The sequence below is a fragment of the Cynara cardunculus genome, assembly GCF_001531365.2.
Source record: "Cynara cardunculus var. scolymus isolate 2C chromosome LG 6, CcrdV1, whole genome shotgun sequence".
NCBI lineage: Eukaryota > Viridiplantae > Streptophyta > Magnoliopsida > Asterales > Asteraceae > Cynara > Cynara cardunculus.
This window is the reverse complement of record NC_037533.1, coordinates 3,134,550-3,150,277: the sequence shown is the minus strand read 5'-3', so window position 1 is coordinate 3,150,277 and position 15,728 is coordinate 3,134,550. Positions and strand designations below refer to the sequence as shown.

General features: G+C 34.3%; 2 protein-coding genes across 6 annotated transcripts in view; one reads left to right on the top strand and one right to left on the bottom strand.

Annotated features, from left to right (window-relative positions):
• Positions 1-5,071: 5,071 nt before the first annotated feature.
• On the top strand, positions 5,072-8,695 carry LOC112514761 (probable LRR receptor-like serine/threonine-protein kinase At1g34110). Its single transcript, XM_025121362.1, has 2 exons — positions 5,072-7,889; positions 8,127-8,695. Exons 1-2 carry the CDS (start codon positions 5,072-5,074, stop codon positions 8,507-8,509), a joined length of 3,201 nt encoding a protein of 1,066 aa, XP_024977130.1. The 3' UTR covers positions 8,510-8,695.
• A 3,462-nt stretch (positions 8,696-12,157) lies between these two features.
• The window catches only part of LOC112514538 (DEAD-box ATP-dependent RNA helicase 39), a 10,606-nt gene continuing 7,035 nt past the window's right edge, over positions 12,158-15,728 (bottom strand). The window contains exons 2-11 of one of the 5 annotated variants that reach the window (XR_003069416.1): positions 15,477-15,572; positions 15,205-15,393; positions 14,935-15,075; positions 14,644-14,784; positions 14,236-14,378; positions 13,886-14,015; positions 13,740-13,788; positions 12,962-13,493; positions 12,714-12,762; positions 12,158-12,529 (exon numbers count right to left, since the gene is read on the bottom strand). Coding sequence is in view for 3 of the 5 variants with exons in the window: in XM_025121065.1 (XP_024976833.1) it covers positions 12,982-13,493; positions 13,740-13,788; positions 13,886-14,015; positions 14,236-14,378; positions 14,644-14,784; positions 14,935-15,075; positions 15,205-15,393; positions 15,477-15,572 (1,401 nt within the window). In the remaining 2 variants the exon portion in view is untranslated. Of the gene's footprint in view, positions 12,763-12,961; positions 13,494-13,739; positions 13,789-13,885; positions 14,016-14,235; positions 14,379-14,643; positions 14,785-14,934; positions 15,076-15,204; positions 15,394-15,476; positions 15,573-15,728 lie in introns of all 5 variants that reach the window. The other 4 variants (XR_003069415.1, XM_025121065.1, XM_025121063.1 and 1 more) reach the window with 4 other exon arrangements.

Genomic DNA, 15,728 nt, shown 5'->3' with positions numbered 1-15,728 from the left:
ACCCGAAAAGTCATACACCCTAGCTTGCTTTTATTATCTGTTATCTCCTGTTTTTAGTTGTGTTAGCTCTGTTCAAATCAAAGTCTTCGAATTCGTCTTCTGAAATCATTTCCTTAACTTTAATTTCTTTTAAACTTTTACTACGATCCATGTGGACGATATCCAGTACTTGTACCACTTTTATTACTTGAAAGACGATATTAAGACTACTTGTATACTTGCTTTTGGTCCTGATTGTTGTTTGTGGTGTGTTAGCTTTAACGCCCGATCAGTTAGCTAATTTTAATTTGCAAACCATCCTACTTAGTACTAAAATCCTAGATGTAGAAGAAAACAAAATTAGAAAACTAGAAAACTAAAGTAAAAGATAACAAGAATCAAATCCTTAAAGTTGAAGAACTATATAAAATCAACCCAAAAAACTGAATAAGTCTCTCGAAATCAACCAAAAAGGTCCCTCGAAATCAGTTATAGAACATAGAAAACCCCCTTGAAATCAAATTAAAAACTTAAAAAAAGTCCTCAAAATCAACAAAAAACTTATAAAATCCCCCGAAGGCAAAATTCAGCTAAAAACACATCGAACGATTTTACAGATATTTGATCCAATTTAAAAATATTATCATTTAACAAAAATCTTAAATCCGCTACCCAAGAAAGGAAAAGAGACCTAAGCTCTTGATACCATGAAAGCAAAAAAAATTCCTTATCGTTGAGTTTTCAAGTTAAATACAAGATATCAGCATGCCTATCATATCATGTAGGCTTAGAAAATGGCAATTATCTATTATTCTAAAGACAATGGAATAATTATAAAATAATAAAAGATTTAGTAAGATTATTCCCATAGTTTAATTTTTAATTACAATTAAATTTTAATAAAATGTTATTATGCCTTTTTCAAATGTATCTATGAACTTTGTTTGTTTATGTTTCTTCGTAAACCATGGAATGAGTAAGCTACTCATTCATTTAAACGTTTTTTATTTAATGATTTAGGAGTTGTTTGGCAATTGCTGAATAATTTGGTGTAAAATGATTAAATGGTCAGAATGATTAAGAGGCTCTCGTAATATAGTGCAAAATGAAATATAATTATTTGGTAATTGTTTATAATGAAATTTAGGATGCTGAATAGTTAAGGGTGGCCTAAGATACAAAATTATTCAGAGTGTTTTAGAACCATTAAGAGACATACTTTTTTTGCCAAACAAGATTTACCTATTAACGATTCAGAAGATGTCTCTTAATAAAACTATTAAAAGATAAACAAACAATCCCTTAATTATATTACATAATATTTTTTTAAAAAGCAATAGAAGATTCTACGCGTATGTTTTAATTACGATAAATATTAAAATTAACTAAAAAATTGAAGTTAAATAGTTCAAAACAACCACTCACGACACTTTCACGTATTTATGATCCTTAAATCATTTTATCTAAAAAAATGAGTTATAGTTTTCAGATTTTTTGTAATCATAAATATTTATAAGAGTGAATTATGGATTTGGTTACAAAAATTATGGATTTGGTCTCCTGGTTGTTATTTTGTCATGACTGACGTTTCAAATACAACCCAATCAATTAAGATATTTATGAAAATGATAAGAGTTCATTTATTGAATATTTATGGAAATAACTAGGGTTCATTAATTATGATCAATACTTTATATTAAAAACAATCAAAACTTTTATGAAATCACATATCTATCAAATTAAATGGACGGTTGAGATTGAGTTGTACAAATGTAAAGGATTGCATAATAACTCTCTCTCTCTCACACACATATATATATATATATATAATATCAAAAGTTTGTAGGGTGATATTATTTTGTTGTTTTTAAGGAGAACGATGCTATATTCAACGAAGATGTAGTCCTATATGTATAAACTTCAAAAATAGAAACACATTTAGGGGCTATTTGGATCATTGGAATTGAAAGGAATTGGAATGTCCAATCATTTGACCAAATTCGAAATAGAGTGTTTGGTTCATGGAATAAGATTATGGAATCCTTTCAATTCCAGTCGATTCCTTCACACACAGATTTTACAATTCCATGGCAATATGCTAGAATTTCAATTCATTTCCTGCAGATTCTTTCTCTAATCCAATTCCATGCAACCAAACGCAATCACAAGGCATGGTCAAATTCCATCAGATTTCATTTCATTCCCTCAAAGTCAAATTCATTTGATGAATTCCAATTCCATCGAATTTCATTTTACGAACCAAACGCCCCTTAGGGTTTTGATCTAGCCTACCTTTTCAATATTATGAGGGTTTATGGGTTTTAATTTCCATGTTTGATGTGATTTTATTTATTGTTTAATTTGCATAAGTTTATAATTGTTTAATTATATATATAATATGAATGTAAAATAAAATAATTACATATAGTATAATTTACTATTCAATATTTTAATAAAAATATATGATAAAATGCAAAAAGAGACTCAAATATCCCTAATTTAACGGAGTCACAGGTAGCAAAGTTAATGAGAGAGACTGTATTCATAACAAAATGCAACCACAAGGACTAAGTCCATAATTTTTCGAGTTTAGTGGTTCAAGTCATAATTTTTGTTAAACTATAAGGACCAAATCCTCGTAATATATTCTATTTATATTATATTATAAAACATTTGACAAAAACTCTTAAAAATCATTTTTTATGTACGAAGTATTGTTTATTGATGCATATAACTTAAAATTTATGATTACAAGTAAATTGTGCATAAGTACAACTTCTTAAACTCTATATTTGAATTCGTGTAACTAACTGCAAATAAACATAATCAAATATTAGATAAAAATCTCATTTTAAATATAAACAATCTAAAATATAATTAGGACAATTATTGAATTCTAACAGAATACTTAGTTATTATCTTTATAAAAAATTATATTATTAAACCTAAATTAAATTTCTTTTATACTAAACCTAATTAAATTAAATTATAATTAAAAAATTTGAATTAAGAAAATTACACCAAAACACAAGAACTTTTAAAAAGATTAATTTGATACTGATATTGAGATATATATATATATATGATATTTTTAAATTTATATTTTATTCAAAAATAAAAACATTACCGATTTCTCAAACCACATAAAACCGTATTATATTGGCATGAAAAAGAATAAAACGAAATACTGAAATCAAAATTTGTCTCGATGCATTGCACAAATACCTTTTTAGTTTATAAATTAAACCCAAAAATTAGTTACTATTACTTATTTACTTAAAATTTGTTCCCAGTTTAATTAATGTGAAATATTAATTAATTAATTATGTATTAAAGCTGTAACCCTATTCCCAAAACACAGCCACTACCCCCTTCCTCGGGTTACCCAAATGTATTTTACCGTGCCAAACAATAATTACACTGTTAAAATTATAGGACATATTTTGGAAATACCAATTTTAACCCCCACCCTCTACAAAATTCTAATTCTAATTCTAATTTATATGGTTTCTTTTAAATGTAAAAGTATTTATTATTAATAAAACACACAAGTATCTCTCTCTCTCTCACACACACACATATATATATATATATACATATATATAGAAATGGGTTATTATAAAACCTCTTACATTTGTACAACCAATACAATTCAACTTCAACCGTCCATTTAATTTGATGAATATGTAATTTATAGAACTTTTGATTATTTCATATTATAAAGTATTAATAATAATTAATGAACCGTATTCATATTCCATAAATATTTAAATCATAATAAATGAACTCTTATCATTTTCATAAATATTTCAATTTATTGGGTTGCATTGGTTGTACAAATACGATAGGTTGTATTTGAAACAAACTCTATATGTATATACATATAATTACTAAACTATTCAGATATATTTTAAGATAACTTCTCTTAATAAAAATTTACTATTAAAGGGAGTATTTGGGATTGCTTATAAAAATAACTTATTGATTTATTCTGGTATTGCACTGGTAATAAATACTCTTGAGTGTTTGGATAAACAACTTATATCAATATCAAATCGGTAATAAAAAGTTTTTGAAAAAATTAAATCATTCTAACTTATAATAAATTGATAAACATTTTTTATAAAAAAGTATAAGTCGTTTCCACACACACCCCTAAATGAACAATTAATTAAATAAAATTGATTTCCATGCTTAATCGTTTAAGCTTTCACAATCATCTCATGTTTCCTCTGAAAACCTTGAATCCCAATTTTTAAGATTCTGAATCTTAAATTACATAACACCCCTTCCCTTTACTTGAACCATAAATTCTGTTTTCATTATCAATAATTTTAATATCGAAATGGTGTATGCTAATTTCAAGGGTAATTTGGTATTTTTGAGCAGCGTTGGTGCCCTAATCATTTTTTTATAAAATAAACAATTTGCTGGTATTTAAAACCAAACATTTTGAGTATCTCCAAGCTCCAAACTCCAACCCTCTCTCTCTCTCTACCCCTTCAAACTCCCATGTCCTCCGCCATAACCACCATCACCGCCCTCTTCTTTTCTTCTGTTAACTCGTGAAGAACTAAAGAGAGCTGCTGAAGTAAAGAGAAGAGTACTTGTGTATGCCATCGTTTCTACTTCATCAGCTTCTATTTCCATCGGCACCACCAATACGAGAACCAGAAGCGCCGCCGTGTAAGGCGGAGGATACAGTTTCCTGGTAAGTTTTCATCAGAAGCAAAGATAAAAAGAGTATCTTTTTGTTGCTTCACATGCATGGGTTTGTTTTTTCAGTAACAGAAACACACGAGTGCGATTTAAGCATACCCCACCACCTCAAAAACCTCCTCCACATGCATTTTGTCCCCCGGCTTTGAAACCTTTTTCAAACTCCACCGCCACCCGCCACCACCGTCCACCATCCAAACCTCCAGTGATCTCCAGTTGAGTCTAAGTTTGAATCTTTCTCTATACCCATTTCGTAACATCAATCTCCAAAGTGTATAACCATCAAAACCCGTTTAGTAACATCAATCTCCAAAGATTATAACCATCAAAACCCGTTTGGTGACATCAATCTCCAAAGTTTATAACCATCAAAATGGATAAGAGTCCAATATTTTTCAGTTTCTTGATTCTTTCTCTTGTATCACCAGTGTCTTCCCTCTCTTCCGACGGCCAAACCCTACTCTCTCTCCTCTCTTCCGCTGATTCTCTCTCTTCCTGGAACTCATCTTCACTAACACCATGTTCATGGCAAGGTGTCACCTGTTCCCCACAAAACAGAGTCATCTCTCTTTCTCTCCCAAACACATTCCTCAATCTCACCTCTCTCCCGCCACAACTCTCCTCTCTCTCCTTCCTCCAACTCCTCAATCTCTCTTCCACCAACATCTCCGGTCAAATCCCCCCCTCTTTCGGCTCTTTCCCACACCTCCGCCTGCTCGACCTATCTTCAAACTCCATCTCCGGTCCCATTCCGCCAGAGCTCGGCCAGCTCACCTCCCTCCAGTTCCTCTATCTTGACTCCAATCAACTCTCCGGCACAATCCCACCTCAACTTTCAAATCTTTCATCGCTTCAATTCTTTTGCATCCAAGACAATCTCATAAACAGCACCATTCCATCTCAGCTCGGATCACTGGTTTCCCTCCAAGAGTTCCGGATAGGTGGCAACCCTTATTTGATTGGAGAGATTCCGCCGGAATTAGGATTCCTCTCCAATCTCACCACTTTTGGGGTCGCAGCCACCGGACTTTCCGGGGTGATTCCGACCACATTCAAGAACATGATCAGTCTCCAAACTTTGGCCATCTATGATACCGAGATATCCGGTTCAATCCCACCTGAACTCGGGTTGTGCTCGGAGCTTAGAAACGTGTACCTTCACATGAACAAACTCAAAGGTCCGATCCCAAGTGAATTGGGTAAGCTTCAGAAGCTCACTAGCTTACTTCTATGGGGGAATTCTCTCACCGGACATATTCCACTGGAGCTCTCCAACTGTTCGTCACTCGTAGTACTTGATGTCTCCGCCAATGAATTGAGTGGCGAAATTCCGAGTGAATTGGGAAAGTTAACGGTTCTTGAACAGCTTCATCTGTCCGAGAATTCATTAACGGGACCAATTCCACCAGAGCTTAGTAATTGCACCAGTCTTACAGCCATCCAGCTTGATAAAAACCAAATTTCCGGCCAAATCCCATGGCAAATTGGGAACTTGAAGATGTTACAAAGCTTCTTTTTGTGGGGTAATATGGTCTCTGGTATGATTCCATCGTCTTTTGGCAACTGCACTGAGCTTTACTCGCTTGATCTTTCAAAGAACAAACTCACAGGCGAAATCCCCCAAGAAATCTTTGGTTTAAACAAGCTGAGCAAACTATTACTACTTGGGAATTCGCTGTCGGGTAAGGTGCCTAAGAGTGTCGGAAAATGCCAATCTTTAGTCAGATTAAGGCTAGGAGAGAATCAGCTTTCGGGTCCGATTCCTAAAGAAATAGGACAATTGCCGAACCTCGTGTTTCTTGATTTGTACACCAATCATTTCTCGGGTGTTTTGCCTTATGAGATCGGAAACATTACGGTTCTTGAGCTCCTGGATGTTCATAACAATCATATAACTGGTGAAATCCCATTGGAGTTAGGTGAGTTGGTGAATCTTGAGCAGCTCGATTTGAGTCAAAACGGATTCACTGGTGAGATCCCTTGGAGTTTCGGTAACTTTACTTACTTGAATAAGCTCATCCTCAACAACAATTTGCTCACTGGTTTGATCCCTGCATCCATAAAAAACCTGCAGAAATTGACACTTCTTGATCTGAGCTCAAACAGTTTTTCAGGTCCAATCCCGCCTGAGATCGGTTCTATAACGAGCTTGACCATTAGTCTTGACTTGAGCTCAAATAGATTCCAAGGCGAGATACCCGAGTCAATCAATGGTTTGACCCAGTTGCAGTCACTTGATCTTTCCCACAACTCGTTTCATGGGAAAATCTTGATCTTGAGTACACTCACTAGCCTCACTTACCTGAATGTTTCCTACAATAATTTTTCAGGTCCTATCCCCATGACACCATTCTTTCGAACCCTAACGGCCAAATCATTCATCCAAAACACAGGTCTTTGCGAGTCCATTGATGGGTATACGTGTTCTTCACGAACACCCACAAGGAAAGGATTGAAATCAGCGAAAACCATAGGTTTGGTGGTTGTAATCCTTGTCTCTGTGACCATTGCTGCTGCAGCCACTTGGATCCTCATGTCAAGAAACCATAGATACATGATCAAGAATTCTTTAGCCGACTCAAACCCTGGCTCCAGGGGGGACGATTTCTCGTACCCATGGACATTCATTCCGTTCACAAAGCTTGGATTCACCATTGATAACATCTTGGATTGCTTAAAAGATGAGAATGTGATCGGCAAAGGGTGCTCTGGAATGGTATACAAAGCTGAAATGCCAAACGGAGAGGTCATTGCTGTCAAGAAGCTATGGAAGACGAATAAAGATGAAGAACCGGCAATCGACTCTTTTGCAGCCGAGATTCAAATTCTTGGCCACATTCGGCACCGGAACATAGTGAAACTTTTAGGGTATTGTTCTAACAAGAGTGTGAAGCTTCTGCTTTACAATCACATTGCTAATGGGAACTTACAGCAGCTGTTGCAAAGTAACAGGAACTTGGATTGGGAAACTAGGTACAAGATTGCAGTCGGGTCTGCACAAGGGCTGGCATATCTTCATCATGATTGTTTGCCCGCCATTCTCCATCGAGATGTCAAGTGCAATAACATCCTTCTGGATTGCAAATACGAAGCTTATTTGGCCGATTTTGGACTTGCAAAGCTGATGAGTTCTACAAACTATCACCATGCCATGTCCAGGGTCGCCGGATCCTATGGATACATCGCCCCAGGCAAGTATTAACGTTTCAAATCATTGGATTTACTATAAACAATCAAAATACTTGTTTAAGCCTGCGGTTTTTCACGGAAACAACTGCCCTACTCTTTAAGGTAGAGGCAAGGTCTATGTACATTTCACCCCTGGAAAAAAAAAACCCCAACTTTCAGGTGGTGGGATATACCGGGCTCATTTGGTTTAATCAAAATACTTGTTCATATATGAAGAGGGTTTTGTTGTTTATTTGCAGAATATGGGTACACGATGAACATAACGGAGAAGAGCGATGTCTACAGTTATGGGGTGGTGTTATTAGAGATCTTGAGTGGACGTAATGCGGTTGAGAATCGGGTAAGGGAGGGTTCGCATATAGTTGAGTGGGTGAAAAAGAAGATGGGAAGCTTTGAGCCAGCAGTGACCATACTGGACATGAAGCTCCAGGGGCTACCGGATCAGATGGTGCAAGAAATGCTACAAACACTTGGGATAGCAATGTTCTGTGTGAACTCTTCACCGGCGGAGAGGCCGACCATGAAAGAGGTGGTTGCATTGTTAATGGAAGTCAAGAGCTCACCTGAAGAATGGGGGAAAACTTCTCAACCTCTGATGAAACAATCATCAACTCACTCATAGTTAAATCATCATCAAGAAGTAGGGTTTTGAGGTCCCAAATGGGTAAAAGAGTTGTGTTGTTTGGGCATGAAAGATTTGGATAAATGATGTGATTGTTGTAGTTTGTACTAAGTGATTATAAGATGATTGTTTCAGGGTTAATTCTTTCTGAACTATAAATTAGGGTCTTGGTTAAGAGTGTGTGGAGTCATTGGATCATAGCTGTTAGAAAAAGGGCTTACATTGCTCAATGTACAGTTTCATTTAGATGAATATCTTTTTTACTTTTAGTTGCTGTGAATCACTGTTTATTCCAAAAACTCTTATCCCTCATTAATTCCAAAGAAGCATGTGTATAAGAATCCAAAAAGGATAAGAAGGGTGTGCAGCGCTCCAATAATTACAGCCTTGGTTTGGTTTAGATGAGAACCCAAAATATTTTGAGAACCATAAATCAACTAAAGAAAAGTTAGTACTCATGATGAATAACCCTCTAATGCATAAGAATATTGGTTTCTCAAAATATTAATGGTCCACCCTTGCGTTGACTGTGTTTTGTAATCGCATGTAAAATAACATGTGATTTGGTCATTGTTTTTGTTTGATCATCTCTCTCTCTCTCTCTCTCTCTCTCTATATATATATATATATATATATGTGGTGAGTATAAGATAGAATATTTAAAAGAAGAGAACCCATAAGAAGCATTCATCTATTTTAATCTAACGATTGTGAATAAAAATAACAGTATACATATTGTATGTGTATCTTTTGGAGACCCCACAAGTTATTTGTCTTGCAATTGCTCCATATCTTCTTGTTTTGTTGTTGATGGAAAGAAGCATGAATCTGGTCAAAAAGAGAAAAAAAAAAAAAAAAAGCAAGTCTTTTCTCTTAGCAAACAATGCCCACGGAGCATGTCTCCTAAGAGATACAAAAAGAGCAACACTTGTGGCATATATCCTCCACACACTAACAACATAAGATATTTATATATAGAAAGAGATGGGGTTATTACGTAATCATTTATATTTGTATAACCAATATAACTCAATTTTAACCATCCATTTAATTTGATTAATATGTGATTTTATAAAGGTTTTGATTGTTTCCTAATATAAATAACTGATCATAATTAATGAACCCTAGTCATCTTTTATAAATATTTAAATCATAATAAATGAACTTTCATCATTTCCATAAATATCTTAATTTATTGGGTTGCATTGGTTATACAAATGTAATGGATTGCATTTCAAAGGTAATATATATATATATATATATATATATATATATATATATATATCATTCAATAACACAACTATATCCATGCTTCTTAGGATTTTAGTATAAATCTTGTGACTTATTGCCTACAAAACAAAACAAGGCTAACAACATTTATAAGAAAAATTATAACAGTGGCATCATTTATGAGGAAAAAAGATATATCATCTTGTGCTCTTGGTTGTTTGAATCATCTTGTAAATTATACGTCAAAAAAAGTTCAACAACAATAATATTCATTATCATGAGTTTCTTCACTCCCGCTTTCTATTATTCTCTAATAACTATGTGTGTTAGGAACAAAATTGTGCCTAATGTATAACCTAATCAGAGTCCATGTCCAAAACTATCGAATTTTGTGTCCAAATAAATCAAAATATAAATTTATGAGAAGTCCTCCACACGGGTGTTGATGGTTTGATCCAACCGCGTAAAATCTTGACCCCAAACTGACCGAATTAATGATCTGTGTAAAAAACTTGTAATTTCTCAGATGTCGTGCTAACTTTAAAAAACTAGATTTGGTTAAAAATGTTACTAGGAAAAAAGAAAGAAGTTTGTATAGAGAAGGTGAATGACATAAAAGAGAAAAGACATTAAAAAAATCTTCTATAAATGAATTAATCCCATGAAATGATGTAAATAAATGAATATTCCTTTTTTCTATTAACCTGAATATCCAACCCGCTATCTGAGCCGACTAATCCAAAGGTGATCACCTGTTTTGCAAATAGCCCGGAGTCACCGCATTTGAACCTCCGTGGCCACAAGGGGATTTTTTATTTCTTCTTGGATTTGAACCTGAGACCTCCTGATACTTTTAACCTTTGGAGCCAAACTTAAACCAATCAGACACCACCCTTGTAGTTTGAATATTCCTTTTTATATTCTCAAACAAAGGGTAACAATGACAAATTGAATTTTGAACCAAATTGGATATTCTCAACATCTTAAACTTGTGTTTATAAGGATATATGTATTAGCAACATCTTTGATTAGGAATGTATTTATTAACTCATTAAATAACAATAGAAAACATAGAGAGAGAGGAGGTTACTTTGCAAACCTCCTATTTCATGCAAACAATAGAAACTACCATCAACCAATAGAATAATTTCATGTTTTTCTTTTTATTTGTAATAAATAAATATATGAATGTCATTTTACTTTGTAATAGATAATCTTGATAATGTTTTAATTGGTTCTAAATATGGAAGATTAAATAGAGTAACTGTTTTTAAAAAAATTGTAAATCAATTTATTTAATATATAATTATTATCATTAATATTTTATATTCTTTTATTAAATTAAAAATACTACATCAATTACAAAGTATATTTGTAATAATTTATTTGTTATGAAATTATTTATTTCATTGTCATAATAACAAAAGAATCTATTTGTAAAAATACTACATCAAAATGTTTCAAAAATGAAACTAATTTCATTTTGGTTAGAAACCATGAAACTCTTTCATTAATGAAATAATGTATTTAGGTCCTGTAATGTTTCATTAACTGAACCATATTTGGTTTCATTAATAAAAACCAATTTCATCTTGGCTATAAACCATGAAACCGATATTCCATTTTGGTTAGGAAACATGAAACAAATTTAAAAATGAAAGAAATTTTATTATTCAGTTCTTGAAGTGTTTCATTGACTAAACAATATTTAGTTTCATATGTAAAACCGAGTTCATCTTGGTTAGAAACCATGAAACCGATTTCATTTTGATTAGGAAACATTTCAATAAATTTCACTGCTGAAACAATGTCATTCAGTTTTTGGAATTATAGAGTCCATGAAACCAATTTCAATGACGAAATGAATTTCAACATGTTATTCGGATTTTTGGAAAATGTTCCATTGACTGAACCACATCTGGCTAAAATCTCATTATAAAGACGAACAATGAAACCAATTTCACTAATGAAAAAATTAGATACAGTTTCCAAAATGTTTTTATTGATGAAACCAATTTCACTAATGAAATCGTATTATTTTTTAAAATGAGATACAGTTTCCAAAATGTTTCCAAAAGAATCGAACAATATGGCTGGAAGTTAAAAATGATTTGCCAATTTTACCCTTTCTTGATTAAATATTAAATATTTTATTTTATTTTTACTTTCCTAATATAACACATTTTAATCAAGACCATTAATCAAGAAAATGGATAGACAAAAGTAGTTTGTAAGGTTTTGCACAAAAAAGAGTCATTTGCATTTGATCACTTCTCTATATATATATCTTAATGTCTTAATAAAAACACATGTTTTAAATCTTTTATTTTTCTCACACAACGTTTGCCATTAAAAAGTATTGAAAACTCTTTTAACAGATTTTTTGTAACATTAATTTAATTGTAACACGGTCAAAGTCAACAAAGCATATTATTGTTCTCGAATGCAAATAAAGCAGTTCCATGTTATACGTTAAGCCACCAAAACCACAAAACTTAAACCATTACCCACATCAACAAACCCTCTAAACCTACCCCCACAATATTACACTATAAAACATAAGCATCATCTTTTACATCAAGCCAGGAAGGAACTACAAACCAAAACCAAAACCAAAACCAACAATGGCTCGCCCGCTACCGAGCCACCCTCTAACCGAGGGGGCATCACACCTCTGCTTAGCCATTGGCTCAGTTTTCTTCTGTGCCTTGACATTGTTCATGTGTGCCGGCCATTCACGAAAATGGGTTCATCATTTAAAAGCTTGCTACAGTTACAGTTACGAAGAACCTGTTATACAACTCAATGGATTTCAAGATGAAGAAGAAGAAGAAGAAGAAGAAGAAGAAGAATCCGTTTGGCAAAAGAATATACTGATGGGCGGCAAGTGTCAACTACCGGATTTCTCCGGTGTCATAATTTACGACTCTCAAGGAAATATCGCTCCTACAAAACCAAGACTACTCGCTCTTACCTGGAAATAAACACCAAGATTCAATAAACTGTCTTTTTATGTAGTGATTCTGCAAAACAAGTTCAACCACCCATGACTTGCATCCCTGTTTATCATGATTTCGGTTTGTATATTTTATCTATGTAAGATGACACAATCACATGCATTTTTGTATAAAATATGTGATTGATGCTTTGAAATATGAGTTGCTGCAATCATATAATTTCATGGAGTAATTCATCAAGAAGTAAAACTGGAAAGGCACTTACGAACTAGCCCTCGTTCAATCTTATGAAGAACTCCGTCCCCTGAATCCGACAACATTCAGCTTTGAAGGAGATTTCACAACACCGGCTTTCTGGCCAATTGAGCGAGTTTTCCCACCAGCTGTCACGATAGGTCTTTTAGAGCTGTTTGGTTTTGAAAACGTGGGTGGTTTGGAGGAAGGGTTAGCCGTTGTTTTCTTAGATTTGGAAAAGGCTACTGCTTTACCAGATTTGGGGCCTGGTGAAGTTCTTTTAGTGGGTGATTTGGAAAAGGTGACAGATTTACCAGATTTAGGCATCGAGAAGCTTTTGGCGGGTGATTTTGCAGACGAAAAAGTTTTGTTGCTTCTTTGATCGGAGGACACTTTGACTGGCCTTGTACCTTTTGCTTTATGGTCTTGCAGTTTCGGCCTGCCACTGTCTCTTCGAACGTTATCTATGGTGAGAGACTCTAAGCTCTCGTTTTTCCTCATGGCCTCCTCAACACGGTTGGCTAGAGTGAGGTCCTTTTTTGTAATTAGGCTTGTTACCTTTCCTGCAAAAACAACAGAAAAAGAGAAGATACATGAATTTAGTACAAGTCAAGTGTCAAAAAGAACGACAAAAGGTCAAATCGGCAATTTTAGCTCCAAAATTTACCAAGAAAAAGAAAACATTGCAATTACTATCGGAAACCACAAAATGGAACTTGATGAAATTTTCACGGGATGAGGAAGTAATGAATTTACAGTTATTGATAACGAGGCAAGAAAAGAAAAGGAAAAACAACGACGTAAATAACCTTTTGCACCCATGCGAGCAGTCCTCCCAGTCCGATGAAGATAATCAATCTGAAACGCAAATAAAATAGAGATCTATATTTAGAACCCACAAAAAGAATTATGATCCGAGTATGACAACTTTAGGAGCATTATATGAAAAGCTTACAGAGTTCGAGGGAAAATCAAACATAATAACATGATCGACATCCAAATCCAATCCTCGAGCTGCCAAATCCGTACAAACGAGCGTGGGGCAATCTCCGTCATCACTTTTGAACTTTTTTAGGTTTTCAACTCTGGTTCACAAGTAAATCCATTGTTAGACACAAAGCTGATAGTATGCAGATAATTATACCATTGAATTTTTCATGCAACAGCTGGAAACGGGTTGTTGATTTTAACGGAATGGAAGAAAGGAGTAACAGGACTCCCTCCTTCACAAGAAAATTGGAAATGGTCCACTGCACGGATTTTCACAAGAAAATGGAAGAAAGGAAGCAGTTGATATCATCTCACCTTTCAACAGCAGGTACCTCACCATGATAGTTAACAGTAGCGAGTTGGTTTTCACTAAGGAAATGGTCCACTGCACGGCTAGAATTCAACGTATTACAGAACACCATCACTCTATTTCCCTTCGCTAAACTTGGCTCGAGAACCTACATAAACATCATCATTTAAATTGGGGGATTAACTTCTACGTTAGAACCAAAAGATGAACAAAAATCTCCTCTTTTCAGAGCCGATATTCTCAAATCTAGATCAATGTGTTTACAACGGTTTGTACATAAATGTAGTTATCTATTACTAAAGTTTCAAGGCCACAACAAGTTTATATTGAAAACAATTCTTATAGTTATTCAAAATCGAAATATTTTTCCACCATAAATGTAACAATGATGGAAGAGAAAAAAAGAACGAGACCTGTAGCAATGCTTCCAGCTTGTTTTCTGAACCCGAAAGCTTGATAAAATCATGGCGAGCAGAAGCAACCTTTTTATGCAGAGTTGAAGTGCGAAGATGTTCAATCCCTTCAAACTCCTCATCAACTAGCTTCTGCACGCCCTGCAAGAAATCACAAAGTCAGTAGTCCGACACCCAGATTCTCTTATTTGCACATCAAATTTTGTTTATTTTAATGCTAAGTGAAAGCAAAAAATGATAAATTTCACCATTTCCTGTAACATTATGATAAAATAAAGATAGTTAGCATACTTTTGTCATTGTCGCAGTCACCAAAACAGTTTGAAAATCTAGACCATCTGCTTTAAGTGCACGGTTTTTCAATGGGCCAAGAAACTTGCGAATATCTGGACCAAACCCCCGATCAAACATGGTGTCTGCCTCATCCAACACCTAATAACATAAGATTTGCCATCATAAAGAGTATTAGAGGATGGCAAAAAAAAACACTCGAATCTTGATTCTATGGACTTTTTATATGCATTTGGAAGCAATCAAAAAGAGACGGATTAGAGGGGTCACCAGATATCTGATATCACCATACACCAAGTTGCCCTCTTCAATATGTTGAAGAACCCTGCCAGGTGTTCCCACCACCATGTCGATTGGTGAATTCAGTGCGTCCTCTTGGGGTCTTAGACGACCACCACCACTAACCATTGTTGACCTGAATCGAGCATGATGACTAATAGACTTTGAAACACTGAATACCTGCAATATCCAACCTCCATCTGAGTTTGAAGGGCATTACAAGAATAAGATCTTTCAGAATGGGTACAAAAACCATCATTAACCTGTTCACATAACTCCCGTGTTGGGCAGAGGACAACAGCACGCGGACGCCTGGGCTTCATCACCATGCCATTTAATGCCTCGTCCTGTCTCAACAACTATATATATATGCACATATACATATATACAGAGAGAGAGAGACAAATGTAAGTGTAAAAATCTTGTATCCTTGAACCTTATACTAATACAAGGTAACATCTATTTTCTCTAAGCACAAGCAACCATATGAAAGATTATTATGTTACAGACATATA